Below are 25,558 nucleotides of genomic sequence, written 5' to 3'. Positions count from 1 at the left end.
CAGATTTGTTTATCACATGTACATCAAAACATACAGTGAAATGCGCCATCTGCTTTAACAACTGACGCACCTAAGGGTGCACCAGGGGCAGCCAGCAAGTGTTGCCATACTTGCAGCACCAACATAGCATGCCCACAGCACTTGACAGAACAACACAGGACACAACCGGTGCCCAGGAAGAACGGGGTAACCTGCCACAATGACCATCATCCAGTAACATTGACATCCACTGTGATGAAATGCTTTGAGGGGATGCTAACGATACATATCAACTCCTGCCTGGATCCAATCCAACTTGTCTACGGTCACAACAGGTCAACAGCAGATGCCATCTCACTGGCTCTTCACTCAACGCTGGAACATCTGGACAGCAAGGAAGCATACATCAGGATTCTCTTCATTGACTACAGCTCAGCGTTCAGTACTGTCACCCCCTCAAGAGCAATCAATGAGCTGCAAGACCTAGGCCTCAAGACCTCCTTGTGCAATTGGATCCTCAATTTCCTCATCAGTCAGTTCAGATCGGCAACAACATCTTCTGCATCAGCACAGCTGCCCCACAAGGCTGTGTGCTCAGCCCTTCCTCTTCTCACTTTATACTTACCACTGTGATGATAAGCATAGCTCCAATGCTATATTTAAGTTTGCTGACAACTTCACTGTTGCTGGCTAAATCAAAGGTGGTGATGAATCAGCACGGCAGCGCTCTTACTTTCTTAGGAGTTTGCGAGTATTTGGAATGTCATCTAAAACTTTGACAAACTTCTATAGATGTGTGGTGCAAGGTATATTGACCGGTTGCAGCACGACCTGGTATGGAAACACCAATGCCCTTGAACTGAAAATCCTTCAAAAGTAGAGGATACAACCCAGTCCATCATGAATAAAGTCCTCCCTTTCATTGAGCACATCTCCACAGTAGCGCTGTTGCATGAAAGCAGCTAACAGAGAGCCCACCATCTAGGACATGCTCTCTTCTCACTGCTGCCATCAAGAAGCATCTGTCTCAAATATCAAAATCCTTCATAGAAATTTTTCTGCCTGGTGATAGCAAGTTTCATCCTTACAGCCCTGAACCAAATAATTATTACTAAAACCTGTCCAGTCATGCAGCAGCCGTGCTGCCTAAGCATGCCCAAGCATGCCTGGACAAGATAGGAAACTTCCCAGCTTATATTGTAGGCAACATCTTAATTGACTTGAATTATGAATTGAAATAATAAACAATAATGGTTTCAAAAAATGGTGCGTGAAAGGGAAATTTCATGGCAATTTTCATGATCAGTAGCCCAAAGTTCATAAGATACACCTAAAGGTATTCAAGAAGCAAAATCTTTGTAATCCAGTGTTATTTGTCTGTCCTGTTGGGTGCAGTCTTCCATTTATTCTATTGTGCTTCTTGCATTTACTGTGAATGCCCATAAAAAAAATGAATCTCAGGGTTGTATAAGGTGACATATATGTGCTTTGATAATAAATTTATGTTGAACTTCGAACAGCAAGCAACAAAAAACGAACAGCAACAGCTTTTGTCCATAGAGGCAGCCTGGCCTGCTGAGTGCCTTCAGCATTTTGTGTGTGTTGCTTGGATTTCCAGCATCTGCAGATTTTCTCCTGATTGTGACAGAAATACAAGCCCTGTTCCTCCCTCCCATCCAGCCACATACGCTGTCCTTTAACCCCAGGGAGTTTCTCCAGTTCCACCCTCCTGTGGACACAGACTCGGGCAGGCAGACACCGGGCTTTAACCTCCCCAAAGACATTCACAGACTCAGCTCCATTTATTTCACAATATCAAACTCTTGGTCCATTGTACATGTGATGCACCATCAATAACTCTCTGAGACGTGAGGCGAGATAACGGCTTTTATTGACTGGAAGAAAGAACAAGCAGTAGTTGACCACCACACTACATCCTGGAGACTGAGGGCAGGGCTCAGGCCTCAATCGCCTTTATACCGGGGTCTGTGGGAGGAGCCATGGTCAATGGGAGGGGCCACAGGAGCAGTCAGCGGGGGGGCATGTCCAGACAGGTATAAGCAGTTCACCACAACATGGGCCAAGATTGACTTATCAAAAGCTAAATGTTGATATAACAATTTGCACACACCACGTAACAGATATACAAGTTTTTGCTTCCATGTGCTTCAGAATAAGTCTTATGGCGATGAAACACCCAATCTTTAACTAGATTGTAGCAGGGCTTCTAACCTATGAAAAGGTAACTGTTTTGTACAATTGTCCTTATAAACTGAGTAGAATTCCTTTGCAGAAGTAACTTTCTTTTAACTGCTTCTTTTTCAGATGATAAACCTCTCTTGTCCCATTTGCCTAACATAATAGATCTATTTTCCCAAATAACAATATTGCAAATAAGATATTTATACATTGAATAAAAACATTTTAAATTTAATCTGATCATCGAACATCGACATTTTGAGCAGTGTGAATTTCCATGAGCTAATCTTAACTAGCTCCCTATCCAGAATCCATGGCTTTTTGCACTTTTCACTGTTTGCATTTACTAGATAAATCAAATCTTTAAAAGGATACACTGAATAACATAAATTGCTTTTCAGGATGCCGTTTGAGGCTTGGCTATCTCATCATCTCATGGCACTGCAGGCAGATGAATATTCTGCACTCACTCTGGATGTGAGGGCAACTTATTTTGAACTTTCTTGTGGCTTGAGTTACTGCGTCTAATGGGGAAGGAACTGTAAAGCAAACAGAACCAAGCAAGATGAGGTTTTAATGATTTGCTTCATTTATCACACGTACATTGAAGCATTGAAACATACATTGAAATGAGTTCTTTGCACTAACAACGAACATGGTCTGAAGATCAGCTGGGGGCAGCCACACTTCTGCTGCCAATAAAGCATGTCCAGAATTTACCAACCCTAATCCGTAGGTCTTTAGAATCTTTGCGGGCTCTCCTATGTGGACATGGAGAGAATGTACAAACTCCTTGAGGACAGTGGCAGGAATTGAACCCCACTGGAATACCACTGGCATTGTAATGTGTGGCATTACCTGCTTCACCGCTGTGCCACCCCCAGGGATTGGCAAAACAAGTTATCATTCATGCATAGGAATTAAATATAACACTGACGAATGTAGATTGTGATCATGGTAACATGAGATTATGGTGAAATATCCTCTAATGGAAATGTGATGATGACTAACATGTTTAGATTATGATACACCAGGATACGTCTGGGCCAGCCAATGATGTCTTCCCCCCCCCACCCCCACCCCACCACCACCACAACTCAGTCAGGGGCCAGGAACGGATTATTCTCATTTTGCTTTTTAATAAGAAATAAATTGCTCCATTGACCTGTATCCCAGGGTCTCACATTACAGAGGTCAACATCACAGCAGTGCTCATGGTCCATGGTACCTATGACAATTCTTTGCCACTTCTTTCCCCGCACCCACAGTACTGACACTCTCTTTTTCAAATATTTATCCATTCTTTACTCAATAGCTGCCAATGGCAAAGCATTCCACACAGCTAACACTAACACTGAAGAGCCTCTTATACCCCTGCTCTGTGGATGCAGAGAATTACTAAAACGTATCACCAAGATTTTCTTGCTGAATATATGGAAGGAAATTGAGGTTTCTCATTGCAGTGATGAGTAATTACTACAGAAGGACAGGCATTGTGATCTCACTGTCTATTTCCTCAATAGCTTCTGTCTGGAAAGGAATTCTGTCGTTGTCATGAGCTTCCATTTCCGCTGTCTTTAGAGCTGATTCTGAACTGCTGCCTCTTGGGGCTCGATTGCTAAGTGAAAATTTGACTCTGTTCCAGCAGTCCACTTCATCTAAAAACCAAAATAAACATTTTAGTGCGCCAAACTTCGCCTTCATTGCTGGCTTAAACTTTGCACATTCACTGTCAATGAGTAGAAAATCTAGTGTATCTTTCTCACTGGTGAATGGAACCATATCCCCACTCATACACAGGATAGGAGTGTACCACAAAGCAATGTTATCAATGCTGCAACAGTCTGAGTACGATCCAACAGCGAAAACAAGTTATAATGGAATGAGCCAAAAGATAATAATAGCGGTAACTTGACAATTGTATTGAATAAATTTTAAGAATTAACAACTCCAGGAAACATTTGCAAGAGAAACGTAGTTCACAGTAAATGTTTTTTCCATAGCTAGTAAGAATCAGACACCATTAGGAATCCATATGCTGTTGGAACATTTAGTATCTGATTTATTGGACTGTATTGCGCAGTGTTCCAAAAACTAGGAGCCAACAATTCTTCTACTGAGCAGTAACATTTCCTAGTAACACACACAAAATGCTGGAAGAGCCCAGCAGCCCTGGCAGCATCCACGGAAAAGAGTAAATAGTCAATATTTTGGGCTGAGATCCTTCATCAGGCCCTGCTGATGAAGGGTCTCGGCCCGAAATATCGACTGTTTACTCTTTTCCGTGGATACTGCCTGGCCTGCTGGGCTCCTCCAGCATTTTGTGTGCATCACTTTGATTTCTAGCATCAGCAGACTTTCTCTCGTTGGTAATATTTCCTCTTAGGATTTGGGTTCATACCAATCAAGAATGGAAAAATCAGACATTGGATCCAATTTGTGCCAGCTGAAAAACTTTTCATAAATTTTGGAAGTTTAGCCGGGTCTGACTGTATTCTACTCCCATGATTTTATTTATTTATTATCAAGTTATATGATTCACTGTTGGTGCTTGAGAAAAATCATTTTCTTGTGCAGAAATAGCCAATTATTCACTGCAAGGAAGCATTAAGAAACTGCCAGACCAGCAAACACATAGTTTGCATCCAAATTACAAGTACTGCCATTAAGTCAAAAAATGCCACTAACATCTTCCTTTGTCTTTGTCCATTTGATGATGGATGTCACTTAACAGACATCTAACATTCAACATTGCTGAGATATTGATGTTAATCAATATTTTAATACAAAAATAAACCATTAATTTTAAATGGATAGCGCTTTCCCAATGTAGTGGACAGAGGAATCTGCTATAAATATAAACACGAGGAAATCTGCAGATGCTGGAGTCTAAGATAGTAAGAGATGCTAAATCTCTTACTATCGTCTTTCAGTTAGTCCTGCCGAAGGGTCTCGGCCCAAAATGTCGACTGTACTTCTTCCTATAGATGCTGCCTGGCCTGCTGTGTTCCACCAGCACTTTGTGTGTGCTGCTATAAATATATTCAATTTTGACTGTTAACGTCCATTCCTCAGAACTAAACTTAGTTTGATTTGGGTGTAACTCCTGTTTATTTTTCTCTACAATATTGCTAACTGGAGTAAAAATAAAATGATTCAACCTCAGCTGGCTTTTTAGTGGGCAAACATATATTTTACTTTATTCACAGCTTGATCACGGTAACATTAAACACATAAAACAGCCATTGCTTGCCAAACTCCGAAATAGCATTGAAGCAGAGTCCCAGAGAATGGGATGAGAAAGTTGAGACAAGTATAGACATGAAAGAGGGCAAGTCCAATCGGCCGGACGTGGAATGGGGAAATCTAATAGGCTAAATTGTATTTATTTTAATGCAAGGAACGCTTCAGGTAAGGCAGGTGAGCAGGGACCCATGGGATTGTGATATTATGGCTGTTATAGAAATATAGTTGAGGGGCGGAGAAAGCTAGTTGCTCAACGTTCTGGGTACAGATGCTACAGGTCTGGTAAGAGGTGGTGGTAAGAGAGAAGGAGGAATTGTATTTTTGATTAATGAGAACATCATGCAGTACTTGGAAAGGATATTCTGGTGGGAACATCCATTGAGGCTATACGGATGGAACAGAGAAATAAGAAAGCAGTGATCTCTTCAACGGGATAGAACATAGAAATCTACAGCACATTACAGGCCTTTTGGCCCACAATATTGTGCCGACCATATAACCTACTCTAGAAACTGTCTAGTGTTACCCTACCACATAACCCTCCATTTCTCTTAGCTCCATGTACCTATCTAAGAGTCTTTTAAAAGACCCTATTGTATCCGCCACCTTCTCCAGCAGTGCATTCCACACACATTCTGCGTGGAAAACTTAACTCTGACATCCCCCTTGTACCTTCTTCCAAGCACCTTAAAGCTATGCCCCCTTGTGTTAGCCACTTCGGTCCTTGGAAAAATCCTCTGGTTATCCACATGATCAATGCTTCTCATCATCTTATACATCTCTATCAGGTCATCTCTCATCCTCCGTCGCTCCAAGGAGAAAAGGCTGAGTTCTCTCAGCCTATTCTCATAAGGCGTGCTCTCCAATCCAACATCCTTGTAAATCTCCTCTGCACTCTCGCTATAGTATCCACATCCTTCCTGTAGTGAGGTGACCAGAACTGAACACAGTACTCCAAGTGGGGTCTGACCAAGGTCTTATATAGCTGTAACATTACCTCACGGCTCTTGAACTCAATCCCATGGTTGATGAGGCCATCACACCATATGCCTTCTTAACCATACTGTCAACCTGTACAGCAGCTTTGAGTGTCCTATGGACACAGACCCCAAGATCCCTCTGATCCTCCACACTGCCAAGAGATCTACAATTAATACTATATTCTGTCTTCAAACTTGACCTACCAAAAAGAACCACCTCACGCTTATCTGGGTTGAACTCCATCTGCCACTTCTCAATCCAGTTCTGCATCCTATCAATGTCCCGCTGTAACCTCTGACCACACTATCCACAACATACCCAACCTTTGTGTCATCAGCAAACTTACTAACCCACCATTTCTACTTCTTCATCCAGGCCATTTATAAAAATCACAAAAAAGAGGGGTCCCAGAACAGATCCCTGCAAGAACACCACTGGTCACTGATCTCAATGCAGAATATAAGCCATCTACAACCACTCTTTTCCTTCTGTGGGCAAGCCTATTTTGGGTCCACAAAGCAAGGTCTCCTTGGATCCCTTGCCTCCTTACTTTCTAAATCAGCTTCACATGGGGAACCTTATCAAATGCCTTACTGAAATCCATATACATTACATCTACTGCTCTACCTTCACCAATGTGTTTGTTACATCCTCAAGGAATTCAATCAGGCTTGTAAGGCATGATTTGTCCTTGACAAAGCCATGCTGACTATCCTTAATCAGATGATGTCTCTCCAAATGCTCATAAACCCTGCCTCTCAGGATCTTCTCCAACAACTTGCTCACCACTGAAGTAAGATGCACTGGTCTATAATTTCTTGGGTTACCTCTACTCCCTTTCTGGAACAAGGGAACAACATTTGCAACCCTCCAATCCTCTGCTACTTCTCCCGTCCCTATTGATGATACAAAGATCATTGTCAGAGGTTCAGCAATCTCCTCCCTCACTTCTGACAGTAGCCTGAGGTGTATCTCATCCGGTTGTGATGACTTATCTAACTTAATGCTTTTCAAAAGCTCCAGCACATCCTCTTTCTTAATGTCTATATGCTCAAGTGTTTCAGTCCACTCTAAGTTCTTCCCACAATTGCCAAGGTCCTTTTCTCTGTTGAATACTGAAGCAAAGTATTCATTAAGTACTTCCGCTGCCTCCTCTGACTCCATGCACACATTTCCACTATCACACCTGACTGGTCCTATTCTCACACGACTCATCCTTTTGTTCTTCACCTACTTGTAGAATGCCTTGGGGTTTTCCTTAATCCCACTCACCAAGGCCTTCTCATGGCCCCTTCTATCTCTCCTAATTTCATTCTTAAACTCCTTCCTGGCAACCCTGTAATTTTCTAGAACTCTATCAGTACCTAGTTTCTTGAACCTTCCAAATGCTTTTCTTTTCTTCTTAACTAGATTTTCTTTTATCCTACCATCCTTTCCCTGCCTCAATGGAACATACAGGCGCAGAAACCCTGCGTCCCACGCCTCCGTGATCAGCAGGAATTAAAGTAGCAAATATGTAGGTACATTGCTGTAAGAATAATTAGCTTGTAATAGAAGGTGATTTTAACTTACTTGATATTGACTGGGAGAGCCGTGGGTTTAAGGGAATAGATGAACTTAAGTTTAATTAGGAAAGCTTTTTTTAAAGCAATATGTAGATAGCCCTACTGGGGGAGGTGGGCAATATTCAACCTCTTCTTGGTTAATGAGGCTGGGCAAGTGGTTAAAGTGTTATTGAGGAAGCACTTTGGAACCAGTGACTATAACTTCATTCATTTAAAATGTGTCTCAAAAATGTCAGGACTAGATCACCAATCACGGATCTACCTTGAGCAAAACTAATCTTTTTGCAATAGTCAGGAATTTGTAAAGGTCAGTTGACGGAGGCTGTTCCGACAGAGGGATGTCTGGCAAGTGGGAGGCCTTTAAAAATGAGATGGGGAGAATTCAGAGCCAGCATGTTACTGTTAGAGCGAGGGGCAAGCCTGACAGAATTATGGAATACTGGTTGGTGTGCATAGTGAGGCTCTGGTCAGGATCCATGAATTGGGGATTAAAGAGTGGAGGAAGATTGAGCTATTGAGGCGAATGGGGAAGGTGAGCGAGAGTTCAGCGCTGACGGCCTGCTTTTTGATCGCTGCCAAGTCTGTGAGTAGCTTATCATTGTGTGGCTCGCTGTGGCAGGCAGGTAGGCCTCTGCGCTCGTTCGGTGTCTCTCCCTTTCTATGATATTGGTGATGTCAGAGGATGCTGCCATGGTTCTACATTCATGGACTGGACTTTTGTGTTTATGTGCTGTAGACTTTTTCAGACTTATGGTTTTTATATTATGTCTTTTTCTCTCGTTCCTTTTCAATTTTGTTATGCGGGGGGGGGCTTGAGAGTTGATGTTCTTGATACATTCTGTTAGTTTTTTTGCGGGAGGGAGGGGTTGCTTGGGGGCTGATGCTCTTGTTCCATTCCTTGTGGGGTAGGGGAGGGTTTGGGGTCAATACTCTTGTTCTGTTTTGTGTGGGGGAGGGGGGGTTTCAATGCTTTTGTTGTGCTTTGTGTGTGTGGGGAGGGGTGGTATCACTGGTTGATGATTGGGACGCTGCTCTTTTTTGTGCGGGGGGTTGGTTTGATGTTTCTCTCTGGATGACTTTCAGGTTGTTTCTTTGTTTGGCAGCTATCTGGAGAAGATGGTTCTCAGAGTTGTATATGAATACATACTTTGATAATAAATAAGCCTTTGAACCTTTGTAAAGCAAAAGCAACTGAGTGCAAGCAAATCCACTGAGCAGTATTAGGGATGTAGGAATAGACTTGAGAAGGACAGTAGGAAGACATAAAGAGGGCATGAGTCATCTTGAAAGATTATTTTATTGCAAGAGATTCTGTAAGTATGTTAAGAGCAAGAGGATAACAAGGGAGAGCATAGGACCCCTTAAGGAGCACCATGTTATAGAAGGATGTGAATAGCATCATGAAATTGACACAGGACTGGGGTGCTTTGGTTATAAGGAAAGATTGGATTAAATGGGATTATTTTCCCTGGAGAGTAGGAGATTGAGGAGTGACCTGATAGAGATTTATAAAATCATAGAGGATATAGATAACATTAATAATTACCATCTTTTTCCCAGGCTAGGGTTGTCCAAGTCTGGAGATTAGAGGTTTAAAGTGAGTCAGAAAAGATTTTAAAGGTAACTGAAGAGGAGTTTTTGTTTCATACAGGCGCTGGAGGTTATATGAAATGAGCTGCTAGATGCGATGGTGCATGTGGCATGATTTCAATGCTTAAAGGATATTTGGGCAGGTTTATGAGTAGGAAAGGTTCAGAAGAATATTGGCCAAGCAGTACTCACTAATGAAGGCACATTGGTTAGGACTGACAAATTGGTTCCTATTTCCCCGCTGTGTAATGCCATGACTCTGGTTGAACAAAGGAAGAAGAAAATGAGGTTGACTGCTAAGTGGGAAGACATCAGGGACATGTTTACTTGAAACTGGAAAATTCAAGGTGTAGCAATGAGAAGTGTCCGAGATCCTGTCCAATGGATGAGACGGGGCCCAATTTCACAGAGGAATAGGATGTTATTCCTTATGCCCTCTCTAATGTTTATTCCTCAGTCAACATCACAATAGAAAAACAGATGAGCATGTTATTATCACATTGTTTCTGTAAGAGTTTGCTGTGTCCAAAATTGGCTGCTGCACATCCTGCTGCATCAGTGACTGCACCTTCAGAAATATTTCATTTGGATTCGAGTACTCAGTGACAACCTGTGATCATGAAGGGCACTATATAATTACAAGTCTTTTTAAGGATTAGGCAAAAAGTAAACCAGTGCCGGCATTCTACACTACACCTCCTACCATGATCATACAATTTTAAAAAAAACTAAACCTGATGCTATTTTCAGATGTGAAAGGAATTTGATGGTGTGCACAAGCAACCTTTGGCATAGTCTGTCAATTGCCCAACATATTCCCAATGTGCCTAGCATTTTGTCCCTTACCAAAAAAAATGCAGAATACTTTTCTTTGTGGTTTGAGATGTATTGATTTACATTTTACACTCGCGTTGAGAAATTTGCTACTTGCACCACAGGTAATACAAATATGAATGCATTTAGAATGATTTTCAGAGATGACGGTTCTATTGTTGGTAAAATCACAGGGACTATCCAGGAGTGAGGTAAATTGTCTGGTTGAGTGACACAACAAAAACCTCGCACTCAGCTTCAGCAAAACCAAGGAGATGATTATAGACCTTAAGGAGAAATTGGGAGAGCACACACACCAGCACTTATTGGGGGTGGGGGTCAGTGGCGGACAGGTTGAGCGGCTTTAAGCTCCTGGGTGTCAACATCTCAGAGGATCTGTCCAGGGTCCAAGACACTGATGCAATCACCAAGAAAGCATAAGATTGTTTCTACTTTGTTAGGAGTTTGAGAAATTTAGTATGTCATCAAAGACTTGCTGATTTCTGTAGTTGTACACTGGAGAATATTTTGACTGGTTGCATCACAGCCTGGAATAAAACTTACAATACCCAGGATCACAAGTGACTGCAGGGGGCTTGATTTTCTAACTTATAGTAATATTATGTCTTTGCACTGTACTGCTGCCACAAAACAACACGGTTCATATCTATTAATACAGTGATAATAAGCTTGATTCTGATTCAAAACACTTCTATTGGCTTTCAGCAGAGTTAACCTGGAATGAGGTTAAATGCTTCCAGGAATTTCAACTACATCACCAGAACACAATGACATTTTCGCTGGCAAGATGACACAGTTCAAACAGAACACTTCATATTTTATTCAACAGCTTGCAGCTCATTTATTGCATTGAGCAACAATTAATATATGGCTTTTTAAAGTTAGATGACAGCATTGATATTAAGCCAAGTTTACTGTTGAAAGAAGTACAGGATTTAATTCATTTAATTTCAACAAATGAGTAAATTTTCTATCTTAAGTAAATATGTAGCTATTAAAAATTAACTGTGATTTTATCATGGATCTCATTTTAACATTATTATTGACCATAAAATTACTTCCCTAAACTTGGTTATATCAAACTATAGCATGAGCTACACAAACTTGCTTGCAGAATTTGTTTAAACTTTATCTACAAATAGATGTTTTGGTTATATTACTTTCACCTGCAGCACTGGGACTTTCAAAAACAATTCTGACTCTATGATGTTATATTAAAAAATGGTCCATTAGACTGAAGTAACCTGAGATCTGACACAGCTTTTAAAAGCTAACAATTTAATTATAAGCGGTCAAATTGTATTTTCTTGCTCACATAATTGATCTATTGTTTGCTTTCCTCCCATCTTTTCTTTCCATGTTATGGATTGCTTCCAACTTAATTAAATACTTATTGTGACATGTGGACAAACAATCTTTAGATGGGGTGTCTCAAAGCTCAGCATATTATGTACCAGTCTCCTAAGAACTCATACAGTCAAATCCTTGTTTCATGTGTGGCCCCACTCATTAAATTCATGGCACAAAGGGACAATGGATATTTAAGTTAAGTTCTTGCCCAAATTTTCCAACTCTGCAAATTCTTTTGATCTACTGATATTGTATGGGAACATCCAGTTACTGCTTCTAAGTCTTAACAAGTATTTTTAAATCATTTAATAATGTCCCAATAATTACATTTCAAATGTAAATTTGTAAAAATAAACTGGCAAATTAACCTTTTCTGTCCCGGTGAAGGGTCTCGGCCTGAAATATCAGCTCTTTATTCCTCTCCATAGATGCTGCCTGACCTGCTGAGTTCCTGCAGCATGTTGTGTGAGTTACTCTGGATTCCCAGTATCTACAGAATCTCTTGTGTTAATAAATCCCTTCTATTCTTTTCATGCATGCCTTATGATCAGTGACAAGTCTATAGCCATGTTATGATAGTGATTTGTTAATCAGCTGTGAATCAGAAAGTCAGATCATCTTTCAAGAGGGTGAATCCTCACAAGACATCAGGCCCTGATGGGTTTCTGAAAACCTGTGCCAACCAACTGGTGGGAATGTTCAAGGACATCTTCGATCTCTCACTGCTGCAGTCAGACATTCCCACCTGCTTCAAAAGGACAACAATCATACCAGTGTCCAAGAAGAGCAGGGTGAGCTGCCTCAATGACTATCACCCAGTGCCACTCATATCTAATATGATGAAGTGCTTTGAGAGTTTGGTCATGGCCAGAATCAATTGCTGCCTAAGCAAGGACCTGGACCCATTGCAGTTTGCCTATTGCCACAATAGGTGGATGCAATCTCACTAGCTCTCTGCTTAGTCTTGGATCTCCTTGACAATAACAATACCCATGTCAGGCTACTGTTTATTGATTACAGCTTGGACACAATCAGATCCTCAGTTCTAAACAGCAAACTCCAAAACCTTGGTGGCTGTACACCCCTCTGTAACTGATATCCTTGACTTCCTCATTGAAACACCACAGCTTGTGAAGATCACAAATAGCATCTCCTCATTGGCAATTGACTCTGGCAAACTTCAAGGATGCATGCTTAGCCCACTGCCTACTTTCTCTACATCCACAAGTTTGTGGCTCAAACGCCATCTATAAATTTGCTGATAACATATCTTATTGTCGGCAGAATGTCAGATGGTGAGACAGATCAGTTGGTTGCATGCAGTTGCGATTGTGCGATTGGAAATGGAATGAGTAAGCAGTTTCAAGTTCCTGGGTGTCAACGTCTCTGATGATCTATCCTGGGTCCAACATATTGATGCAATTACATAGAAGGCGCAGCAGCAGCTACATTTCATTCAGAGTTTGAGGAGAATTGGTATATTACCAACAACACTCACAAATTTCTACAGATGTACTGTGGAGAGCATTCTAACTGGTTACATCACTGTCTGGTGTGGAGGGACCACTGCACAGAATTGGAAAAAGCTGCAGAAATTTGTAAACTCTGCCTCCTCCATCATGGGCACTAGCCTCCCCAGCATCCAGGACACCTTCAGAAAGCGATACCTCAAATAGAACAGACCCTCATCGCCCAGCACATGCCCTCTTCTCATTGCTACCACAAAGAGGAGGTACAGGAGCCTGAAAGCACACACTCAGTGCTTCTTCCCTCTGCCATCAGACTTCTGAATAGACAATGAATCCATGAACACTACATCAGTACTTTCTTCCTCTCTTTTTGCATCACTTATTTAATTTAATTATTTTTTTTATATAAGACCATAAGATATAGGAGCAGAATTAGGCCATTTGGGCCATTGCATCCGCTCCACCATTTCATCATGGCTGTTCCGATTTTCCTCTCAGCCCTGATCTCCTGCCTTCTCCCCATATCCAATCATGCCCTGACCATTTCAGTAGTGTGCAAAAGACAACAAACTGTGCAAATGCAAACAGAAAGAAATAATAACAATAAGCAAACAAATAAATAAGCAATAAATATGAAGAACATGAGATGAAGAGTACTTAAAAGTCAGTTCATAAGTTGTGGGAACATTTCTGTGATGAGGCAAGTGAAGTTGAATAAAATTATCTCCTTTGCTTCAAGAGCCTGATGGTTGAGGGGTACAACTACTCCTGAACCTGGTGGTGTGAGTCCTGAGGATCTTGTACCTTCTTGATGGCAGCAGTGAGAAGGGTGCGTGTCCTGGGTGGTGAGGGTCCCTAATAATGGATGCTGCTTTCCTGCATCAGGATTTCCTGTAGTTATGCTCAATGGTTTGGTGGGGGTGGCTTTACCTGTGATGGACTGGGCTGTTTTCACTACTTTTGGTAGGGATTTTCTATTCAAGGGTATTGGAGTTTCCATACCAGACTGTGATGCAGCCAGTCAACTTACTCTCCACCACACATCTATAGAAATTTGTCAAAGTCATGCCAAATCTTCGTAAAATCCTCAACACGTAGAGGTGCTACTGTGCCTTCTTCATAATTGTACTTACGTGCTGAGACCAGGACAGGTGCTGCAAAGTGATAACTCCGAGGAATTTAAAGTTTAAAGCCAGTGATATGAAACCTGATTCTGATACCGAGCTGGTTGCTGATTTATCTACTTCATTCCATTTGTCATTCCTTTCCAAATTAACTTAGTGGTCATTTAAGTGGTTCGTGCTCTTCTGCTGCTGTAGCCCATCCACTTCGTTTCGATGTGTTGTGCATTCAGAGGAGCTTTTCCAAACACCACCATTGTAACACGTGGTTATTTGAGTTTCTGTCACCTCCTGTCAGGCTGAACCAGCTCGGCCATTCTCCTCTGACCTCTCTCATTAAAAAGACAGATTCATCCACAGAATTGCCACTCACTGGATGTTTCTTTTAGATTTTCACACCATTCCCTGTAAAGTATGTTTGTCTATGAAAATTCCAGGAGAACAGCAGTTTCTGCCATGCTCAAACCACCCTCTCTGCCACATTCCAAGGTCAAAATCACTTAGATCACATTTCTTCCCCATGCTGATATTTGGTCTGAACAACAACTGAACCTCTTGACTATATCTGCATGCTTTTATGAATTGAGTTGCTATCACATGATTGGCTGATTCAATAGTTGCATCCTACATCAGGATGCTGTTCATCGACTATAGCTCAGCATTTAATACCATCATTCCCACAGTCCTGATTGAGAAGTTGCAGAACCTGGGCCTCTGTACCTCCCTCTGCAACTGGATCCTTGACTTCCTAACCGGAAGACCTCAATCTGTGTGGATTGGTGATAACGTATCCTCCTCGCTGACGATCAACACTGGCGCACCTCAGGCAATCCTCAGAGGGATCAGAAGTGGAGAGAGTGAGCAGCTTCAAGTTCCTGGGTGTTAAAATCTCTGAGGATCTAACCTAGTCCCAACATATCACTGGAGTTATAAAGAAGGCAAGACAGCGGCTATACTTTATTAGGAGCTTGAAGAGATTTGTGATGTCAACAAACATACTGAAAAACTTCTATAGTTGGACCGTGGAGAGCATTCTGACAGGTTGCATCACTGTCTGGTATGGAGGGGGTACTGCACATGACCACAAGAAGCTGCAGTAGGTTGTAAATCTAGTCGGCTCCATCTTGGGTACTAGCCTACAAAGTACCTAGGACATCTTTAGGGAGCGGTGTCTCAGAAAGGCAGCGTCTATTATTAAGGACCTCTAGCACCCAGAGCATGTCCTTTTCTCACTGTTACCATCAGGTAGGAGGTACAGAAGCCTGAAGGCACACACTCAGCGATTCAGGAACAGCTTCTTCCCCTCTGCCATCTGATTTCTAAATGGATATTGAATCTTTGGACACTACCTCACTTTTTTTTAATGTACAATATTTCTGCTTTTGGAAATTTAAAAAAATCTATTCAATATACGTAATTGTTTTACTTGTCTGTTTATTTATTTATTTGTTTTTCTCTCTCTGCTATATTATCTATTGTTTTGAATTGCTGCTGCTAAGTTAACAAATTTCATGTCACATGCCAATAATAATGAACCTGATTCTGATTCTAATGAGCAAGTTTACAGGTGTACCTACTAAAGTGGCCTCTGAGTGTAAGGGCACTTAATATAGAACAACATTCCAGAGTGTTTCATAATAGAGTCATCAAATAATATTCTGGGGGAAAAAGATCATGACTGTTAGGACTGGAGTTTAGTCAAAGTAGGTTTAATGGAGCATTGTAATGTGAAGAGAGGGCAAAAGAAATGGAAAGATTTAATAGTGAAATTCTCAGTGTTAGCTTTGCTGCCAAAGGCATGGATGCCAATGGTGGAGATCTGGTTTGTACAAAGGACCAAACTTAGAAGAGGTACAGATATCTGGAAAATTTGTGGTATAGGAGATACTTCGAGAGATAAGGAAGGGTTAGAAAATTAAAGAACTCCAAAGCAAGGATAATGGTTTTAAAATCAATGCATAGCCATGGTGTTTTGCACACTTTCAGTGGACTTTTGATCAGTTATCTCATCTTTGGCAGAAACAATGGCATTAAATATCAGTTAACCAGGGCTTGTAAAAGGCATTGTTGATGAAGTGATAGATTTGTTAAGAATTACAAAGGTCAGTTTAAAGTGGGCAATAACATCAAGAAAATAGTTTGTGTGTGTATGACACTTCAAAGGAAAGTTAACAAACAAAATGCAAAATTAGCCAGATTCGTAGCTTATTAGGTCTAACGAAAAAAAAAATTCATCAAGGAGATAGGTTTTGTGGTGTTTCCTCATAAGTCATCATATGTTACGTATGTTATGTGTACTACTGTGTTGTACAGATTTGAAGAAACGTTATCTCATTTCCATCTACACAATATATGGTTATGGACATTATATACCATAAATGACAATAAACGATGTCTTAAAAGAGGAAAGAAACTTAGGCAAGATGGAGAGATTTAGGGAGAGAGTTCTACAGCTTGAAGTCTGAAAGCTGAAGACTACTATTAATGGCAATGAAATGTAAGTAGTCAGCTCAGAAAACAGAATAACTCATTTAATGTCTGCATTCATGATTAACTCAAGGGATTATTTCACTTCAATGTAACACTCTCACACCCAGGCACCTGTGGGCTTGAAATAAAAAATTAATAAGATGGTGACCAATAAAAATTACATTAGGCTCTATTAATAATATTTTGAAAATGTGCAGATATTATAAATTTAAAATATTACACTGGCTTTTACCCTTCATTGCTTTCAAGAAAGAATCTGGCATCTCTGAATACCATTTCACACAGGAATGGCCAAGTGATGGCATTGAGTAAAATTGTGTGTGCCTTATTATGTAAATTTAAACACAGTACTTAGGGAGAACTCTCTGATCCTATCTCACAGTTAGTTACCCCAGTGTGCATTATGGATGGGATTTGATGCAAGCTTCACTTCAATCTCCTGTTTCCTCTGCCATAGAGTATCAGAAAAGGGCCAAAGGGCACAGTCTCAGAATAGAATGATGTCTTTTAAAAACAGAAATAAGGAGGGGTTTCTTCAGCCAGACGTTGGTGTATCTATGAAATTTATTGCCACAGATGGCCGAGGAGGCCAACTTCAATGGGTATGCGTAAAACCCTGGGAAGTGTTTCACTGCTAATGTAATGGTCTTTCTGTAGAAGCAGTGTTTGGGTTACGGTTGGAGATAACAGTTGCTTTGGAATGTGAGCTGTCCAATGACAGGAGGGTGTTTTAGTGCCATGTGCCTGACACCACGGTGATCTAGGCCTTTTGTTTGGCGGGAGATGAAGACAGAAGATGCCCGAGCGGAGCCACGATCCGACGAAGGCCAAGGAGACGTAAGGAGAGTCGGCAAAGGGGAAACTGTGAGCTCCAACTTGTGCATACTAGGCTGTTTCTCTTTTTTTGCTTTTTCTTCACTAACCCTGCAGCCAACTATAAAGCTAATCATTTAATTGTGTGCGGTGTACTGTCTGTTATTTTGTGGGACTGATTTGTAACAGGGTAACAAATTATGCAGCATCCACACAAACAGGGGGGGTTTCAGGGTGGACTTATACCTCAATCTCAGCCATCTGGCAGGGCCAGAGACAGTCTTCCATAGACATACGCAGAGCCGTCAGAACCTGAGGGTTACATATATTTAATACCAAGCGTGATAGGTTCTTGATTAGTAAGAGCGTCAAAGGTTGAGGAGAGAAGGAAGGAGAATGGGGTTGAGAGGGATAATAAGTCAGCTGACTCAATGGGCTGAATCGCCTAATTCTGCTCCTATATCTTATGGTCTTTAAATTCAGTTTTGTCCCTTTCATTCTGTACTCTTTCGAAAGCTAAGTTTACAAGTGAATAGTTGATTTGCCAGTTTCTCTAATTGGAACGTTCATGTCATCTTAATGTAACACTTACCCAAAAGGCTGGTATATGTCTAGGGGAAACGGAGATCCAGCCACTCACCAACCCACCTCCCGTACACGCAGGTGCTGTGAGAATCGAGTTTATGCCTCACGCCCACCAACAGTATCAAACCCACAACAAATACCGTTATGAAATACACTTTAAAGAGTTTACTAAAATTAAAAGAGTATTAGGCGATACTATATATATATATATAAGGAAAAAAACAAAAGGCGCCAACTTATCAAAGTTCAGTCTGTTTAGTGCACTCGTTGGAGCTCAATCAACGAACCAACCACCACACCGTCGCACTTGGGACCACCCCGGTGGTCTTACAAGCAGTCCAGTGCACGTCCACCTTCCTCAGCGTCTTCCTCCCGACTCCCCTCACACCAAAAACCCGCGAAAACCCCTCCCCCAAGTTTCCAGCCTCACAAGACACAATAACATTCCCCATTGATTTACAAATGAATACAATTACCGTATCAACCATTCTAAAGCGAAACAACAGCGAGAGAAACACTTATCGGACAAAGAAGCATTCCTACTCGTAACAAACCAAAGAAGCCATTTTGAGTAACATACACAGGACATTGTACATTAAGTTCTCTGAAGAGACTCATTGATTAGATTACAGAGTTCCAGGCCAAAAGGCCCATATTGGTATCCATACCCTGAACTTCTTGTTGCTATTAACTAAATTTTGATTGGAAATGTTTCTTTTCTGTTTAATCATCTTTATCATTTAGGTTAAAAATTTAAGTGCAACGTTGACCTCAGAGTGATTCTGATAAATACCTTTTGCTGTCTTAGTGATATTCGCTCAGTGGCCATTTTATTAGATACACCTGTGCACCTGTGCATGAATGCAAATATTGAATCAACCAATCATGTGGCTGCAGCAATGCATAAAAACATGGAGACATGGTCAAGTGGATCAGTTCTTGTTCAGACCAAATATCAGAATGGGGAAGAAATGTGACCCACGTAACTTTGACCATGGAATGCTTCTTGATGCCAGGTGGAGTGGTTTGAGTATCTCAGAAACTGCTTAGCTCCTGGGATTTTCACACACACAACAGTCTCCAGAGTTTACAGAAACATCCAGCAAGTAGCGGTTCTGTGGATGAAAACGCCTTGTTAGTGAGAGTGGTCAGAGGAGAATGGCCAGACTGGTTCAAGATGACAGGAAGGCGACAGTAACTCATATAACCACATGAACGTACAAAAGTCTAACCTTGAAGTGAATGGGCTACAGCAGCAGAAGATCACACTAGGTTCCACTCTTGTGCCTAATAAACTGGCAACTGAGCGTACATAATTGTATTCATACACCATACACACATTACTTGGTACTTCTGGTCCTATGCCTCAAATTTCAGTCTGCTAGGTTATTTTAATCACTTTAGGGGAAATGGGAAAATTTCCTGATAATTTTCAAAGGAGGTTAGTTGATTATTAATTGGAAGGAAACCTAGAGCTGGTTCAACATTGATTGATTATGTCCTGTGTAAATAATGGTAAAGGTTGCAGTGTGCTTTTCATTAAAGAGGAACAGACTGCACCAACAGTTGCATTAAAAATACTGGAATTTCGATTGAAAAACTCAAAATGACAGAATATTTTTGATCAACTCTTCACCCCTCAGCAGAATTGGTTAGAAACTGACAAAACCTGCAACATCAGCCTAAAGTTGATTTCCAAAGACGTTCACTGGAGCATAACTGAATCATTTAAATAATTGGCAATCAGTATTTCTAAAGAATGTATTTCTCTTAGGTATAATATTCATAATATTTACTTGACTGTTGTCAAAACAAATCCAAGACAGAAGGGTCATTTATTATTTTCTTTCTCTTTCCAAGTCATATTATACACATTTTAAATCTTCTTTGATTGCTAAGTGCATTATAAACTCTTTTACTACAGTGTCCCTGTAGGAGTTGTGGTGGTTTTCATGATAGAGCCAAATAAACCCAAAACCCAAGGGAGACCAATATCCTAGTGGGCAAGTTAGCTCAAACTGTTGGGTAGGGTTTACATAATCTGGCGGGGGGAGGGCTGAGAATGAGGCAGTTGGCACAAGTAGATGTAGTGTATAGTGAGGTTGTGAGGAAGGACAAGCAGATGTTACGGCAAAATTGCAGTCAGTGGGATGAGTTGAAGAGTGGCATGGGAGCAAAGTCAAAAAGGGTGATGAATACAGGACTGAAGGTGTTATATATCTGAATGAATGTAGTATGCAGAATAAGGTAGATGATTTTGTGGCACAGTTAGAGACTGTAGATGATGTTGTGGGCATTACTGAGTCATGGCTGAAAAAATAGTCATAGTTGGGAGCTTAACATCCAGTAATATACAGTAAATTGTATTGAAAGGACAGAGAGGTAGGCAGAGGGGATGGGGTGACTCTATTGGCAAAAGATGAAATCAAATCCTTAGAAAGGGATAATAGGATCGGAAGATGTAGAATCCCTGTGGGTGTAGTGAAGAAACTGCATGAGTAACTGATGGAAGTTATATACTTTATTTACTGCCCATTATGCTGCTGGTGTTCAGTGTAGCCATGAAGGTCCTCCATCAGTGCTCATGGCTTCCTTTATCATCTCAGTAGTTCCTCTCAGATTTCACTACTGTCAGTCATGCATGTCCCAGAATACCATCACACTCAGATGTAGAAAGATCCTTCACTGCTGTTTCCATAACAATTTTGTTTTACCAGTCACAGTTGTTAGCCTTGAGCTGAACCCTCAAACTTGGAGGACTAGTGGACCATCCTAACCTGTCCTCTACCCTTTGGCATGGGTGACCTACCAAGAGCTAAAACATAAAGCCCTGACTCCAGCCAACATAGCTCTCTGGGTCACTGAGGTACACAATCCTCCAAACCACAACAAGGTTGTGGCCCTCTTGCAGGAGTTATATACATGCCTCCAAACATTAGCTAGGATGTGGGGGAGAAATTACAATGCAAAATATTATAGCATGTAAAAAGGGAAATGTTACAATAGTCATGGGGGAATTCAGAATGCAGGTAGCTTGGCAAAATCAGGTTGGAGTTGAATCCAAAGAGATGGAATTAGTAGAATGCGTACTAAATGGATTTTTAGAGCAGCTTGTGGTTGAACCCACTAGGGGAAAAGGCAATTCTGGATTGGTGGTTGTTTAATGAACAGATTTGATTAGTGAGAAGATAAAGGAACCCTCAGGAAACCATGGCCATGATATGATAGAATTCACTCTGCAGTTTGAGAAGGAGAAGCTAAAGTTTCAGTATTATAGTGGAGTAAAGGGAATTACAGAGGCGTGAGAGAGGGGCTGGAAGGCGACACTAGCAGGGATGACAGCAGATCAGCAATGGTTGGAGTTTCTGAGGTTGAATCAGAAGGTGCAGGACAGATATATGTAAGAGATGAAAAAGTATTCTCGAAGGAGGAGAAGGCAATTGTCGCTAACAAGAGAAGTCAGACACAGCAAAAAGCCAAAGGGTGGGCACATAGCAAAGCAAAAATTAGTGGGAATTTAGTGGATTGGTAAGCCTTTAAAAATCAACAGAAGGCAACTAAAAAAAGCCATAAGGAGAGAAAAGATAAAGTATCAAGATTAGCTACCCAATAATATAAAAGAGGTTATCAAAAGTTTTTCAGCTATATGAAGATTAAAAGGAAGGCATGAGTGGATATCGGACCACTGGAAAATTACACTGGAGAGGTAGTAATGGGGAACAAAGAAATGGTGGATGAACAATAAGTATTCAGTTTTCACTGTGGAAGACACTATCAATACGACAGAAATTCAACAGTGTCAGGGGACAGAAGTAAGCGTTGTTGCTGTTTCTAAGGAGAAGGTGCTTGGGAAGCTGAAAGGCCTGAATATAGATAAGTCACCTGGACCAGATGGACTGCACTCCAGGGTTCTTAAAGAGGTAGCTGAAGAGATTGTAGAGGTATTAGTATTGATCTTTCAAGAACCACTGGATTTTTGGAATGGTTCCAGAGGAATGGAAAATTGCAAATGTCACTGTGAGGGAGACAGAAGAAAGGAAAATACAGGCCAGTTAACCAGAGTTGGAGTCTATGACTAAGGATGAAGATCGGCATACTTGGAGGCATATTACAAAATATGCCAAAGTCAGTATAGTTTCCTTAAGAGGAAATTGTGCCTGACAAGTTTGTTCAAATTCTTTGAGGAAATAATAGGCAGTATACACAAAGGAGTGGATGTTATTTACTTGGATATTCAGAAGGCCTTTGACAAGGTGCTGCACACGAGGCTGCTTAACAAGACAAGAGTCCATGGTTTTGCAAGAGAGACACTAGGATCGATTGAAAATTGGCTGACTGGCAAGAGAGAAAGTGTAGGAATAAAAGGGGCCTTTTCTGGTTGGCTGCCAGTGACTAGTTGTGTTTGGCAGGTGTCAGTGTTGTGACCATTTCTTTTCAAGTTAACACAATAATTTCAATGACAGAATTAATGGTTTTGTGGCCAGGTTTTTGGATGATACAAATATAGATGGAAGGGCAGGTAGTGTTGAAGACCCAGGGAGTCTGCTGAAGAATGTAAACAAATTGGAGAAATGGGCAAAGAATTGTCAGGTGAAGTATAGTCTAGGGATGTGTATGGTCATTCATTTTTGTGCAAGGAATAAAGGAGTAGACTGTTTTCTAAATGTGTAGCACGTGACCAAGTGGTTAAGGCATTGGACTAGTGATCTGAAGGTCGTGAGTTCAAGCCCCAGCCGAAACAACGTGTTGTGTCCTTGAGCACACTGCTCCAGTCCACCCAACTGAAAATGGGTTCCAGCAAAATGCTGGGGGTTAACCTCGCAATAGACTGACATCCTATCCGGGGGGAGTCTCATACTCTTAGTTGCTTCACGCCACAGAAATCAGCATAAGCAAGGGCCTGATGAGCCTATGCTCGGGATGGACTTTAAATTCATTTTCATTTAGAAAATGGGGAGAAAATTCAAAAAGTCAGAGGTGCAGATTTGGTTGTGCAGGATTCCTTAAAGATTAACCTACAGGCTGAGCCAGTAGGTAGGAAGGCAAATGCAATGTTAGCATTTATTTCAAGAGGACTAGAATATAACAGTTGGGATGGTGAGGAATATTAAGGCTTTATAAAGAATTGACCAAACCACACAGAGAATTGGGAGCAGCTGTGAGCTTCTTATTAAGAAAAGATGTGCTGGCCTTGGAGAGTGTCCAGAGGAATTTCACGAGAATTATTCCAGGAATGAAAGGGTTAATGTATGAGCAACATTTGATAGCTCTGGGCCTGTACTCACTGGAGCTTATGAGGGGAATTGCATTGAAACCTATCGAATATTGAAAGGCCTAGATAGAGTGGATGTGGAGAGGACATTTGTTGTAGTGGGGGAGTCTAGGACCAAAGGGCATAACCTCAGAATAGTGGGCAGTCCATTTAGAACAGTGATGAAGAGGAATTTCTTTAGCCAAAGGGTAGCGAATCTGTGGAATTCATTGCCAAAGTCAACTGTGGAGGCTAAGTCATTAGGTATTCTTAAAGGTTGTTGATTAGTTGGTGTGTCAGAGGTTACGGGGAATGAGGTTGAGAGTGATAATAAATCAGCCATGATGGAATGGTGAGCAGACTGGGTGAACTGAATGGCCTAATTCTGCTCCTAGGTCCGATGGTCTAATGGTCTATTAGAAATTCCTGGACAACTCCGTTAAAATGTTCCTGTAATATTACTCAGATTTTTAAAGAATTGTGTTGGCTGAGAGCTTACAGTGGAGAGGTGGTGTCTGCCTCCAAAGCTGATTTGACCACGGTGAAACCTGAGTCTAACCTGAACCTGGCTACACCCAACCACCCGCTGTAAGTGTTGTAATAAAGAAAACAACCTCAAACATGCTAATGACGCAAAACCTAAGTGCAATTACCAACAAAGCACAGCGGTGCCTGTACTTCCTTAGAAGTCTGCCCAGATTCAGCATGATATCTAAAACTTTGGCAGACTTCTATAGGTGTGTGGTGGAGAGCATACTGAGTGGTTGCATCATAGCCTGGTATGGAGACCCCAATGCCCTTGAATGTAAAATCCCACAAAATGTAGCTGATATGGAAAGCCCTCTCCACCATTGAACACATCTACATGGAGTGCTGTCGCAGGAACCATCATGAAGAAGGTACAAGAGCCTCAGGAGTCACACCACCAGGTTAAGGAACAGAAACAGATCCTCAACCATCAGGCTCTTGAACCAGAGGGGTCGCTTCCCTCAACTTCACTCGCCCCATTACTAAACTACTCCCAAAACCTACAGACTAACTTTAAGGACTCTTCATCTCATTTTCTCGATATTTATTGGTTATTTGTTTATCAGTATTTAATTTTTTCACTCTATTGTATTTGCAGATTTTTGTTGTCTTCTACACAATGGTTGTTTGTCCCTCCTGTTGGGTGTGGTCTTGCATCGATTCTGTTATGTTTCTTGAAGTTATTGAGTTTGCCCGCAAGAAAACTGATCTCAGGTTAACATATATGTCCTTTGATGATAAATTAACTATGAATTTTGAACGAACTTTGCAACACCAAGTTATCTAGAAAGCTAAAAAGTCGAGTCGTTAGTAAGTCCACCAAAATCCAGCCTGCAATGCAAATATTAATGTACACGGTCCTGTAATCAATTTGACCCATTCCCTCACGTGCTCTTTTTTCAGCAAAAATGTATTTGTTTCTGCTCTTATTAATCGGCTCCAAAATATGCACCTTCCCGTCAATATTGCAGTGTATAATTTGACTCAAGTTGGAGTTCAAAGATTGTTTGGGGGGCAACAGATGTGCCGAAACCCTCAGGATAGGGAGCATCTGCATTTACTTATGTGTGGAAGGGAATGTGGGCGTGTTTTCCCAAGGGCAGAGCCGATGTAGTGTCTCTTTAAGAAGGTTCTGCGCCTCAGCTGATGAAGCGTGGGTCGTGTTGTGACAGACACTTTGGCAGGCAAAACACTCACCGGCTGAGACACAGCATGTGGAGTAGAAGGAACAGATTTCTGATCCTCCTGCTTCTCTCGGCGGCCTTCACGGTCGATCTGCTCTTCAATATCTTACCCAAGTTGCAGCAGCGGCGGCGGTCCGGCCGCGGCCAGTGTCCGTGCGCCGAGCTGCGGGGCGCAAGCCTGAGCCCGGCCAACAGCAGCAGCGGAACCCGGGCACGTTGGCATCTCAGCCCAACTCTCTCCAAACTCCGCCAACTCTTCTCGCACCCCTTATACCGTGCGCAGTCCCCGAACCGGGGGCTAGGCGACTTCCTCTTGGAAAGAGACGCCGCTGTCAAGTTCTACGAGCACAAGGCAAAGCGGGCGAACAGGTAA

General features: G+C 41.5%; 1 protein-coding gene and 1 long non-coding RNA gene across 4 annotated transcripts in view; one reads left to right on the top strand and one right to left on the bottom strand.

The window, feature by feature from the left end:
- Positions 1–1,852: 1,852 nt before the first annotated feature.
- On the bottom strand, positions 1,853–25,338 carry LOC132380043 (uncharacterized). Its single transcript, XR_009507620.1, has 2 exons — positions 25,199–25,338; positions 1,853–2,717 (listed from the first exon to the last, which is right to left on the bottom strand). It is a non-coding gene; the product is annotated as an uncharacterized LOC132380043 (long non-coding RNA).
- The window catches only part of LOC132380041 (pseudokinase FAM20A-like), an 83,625-nt gene continuing 83,057 nt past the window's right edge, over positions 24,991–25,558 (top strand). For 2 of the 3 annotated variants that reach the window (XR_009507618.1, XR_009507619.1), the window contains exon 1: positions 24,991–25,554. Coding sequence is in view for 1 of the 3 variants with exons in the window: in XM_059948524.1 (XP_059804507.1) it covers positions 25,148–25,554 (407 nt within the window). In the remaining 2 variants the exon portion in view is untranslated. The remainder of the gene's footprint in view (positions 25,555–25,558) is intronic. The other variant, XM_059948524.1, reaches the window with a different exon arrangement.

This window comes from Hypanus sabinus, chromosome 23 (assembly GCF_030144855.1).
Source record: "Hypanus sabinus isolate sHypSab1 chromosome 23, sHypSab1.hap1, whole genome shotgun sequence".
NCBI lineage: Eukaryota > Metazoa > Chordata > Chondrichthyes > Myliobatiformes > Dasyatidae > Hypanus > Hypanus sabinus.
This window is presented reverse-complemented; position numbering and strand designations above follow the sequence as displayed.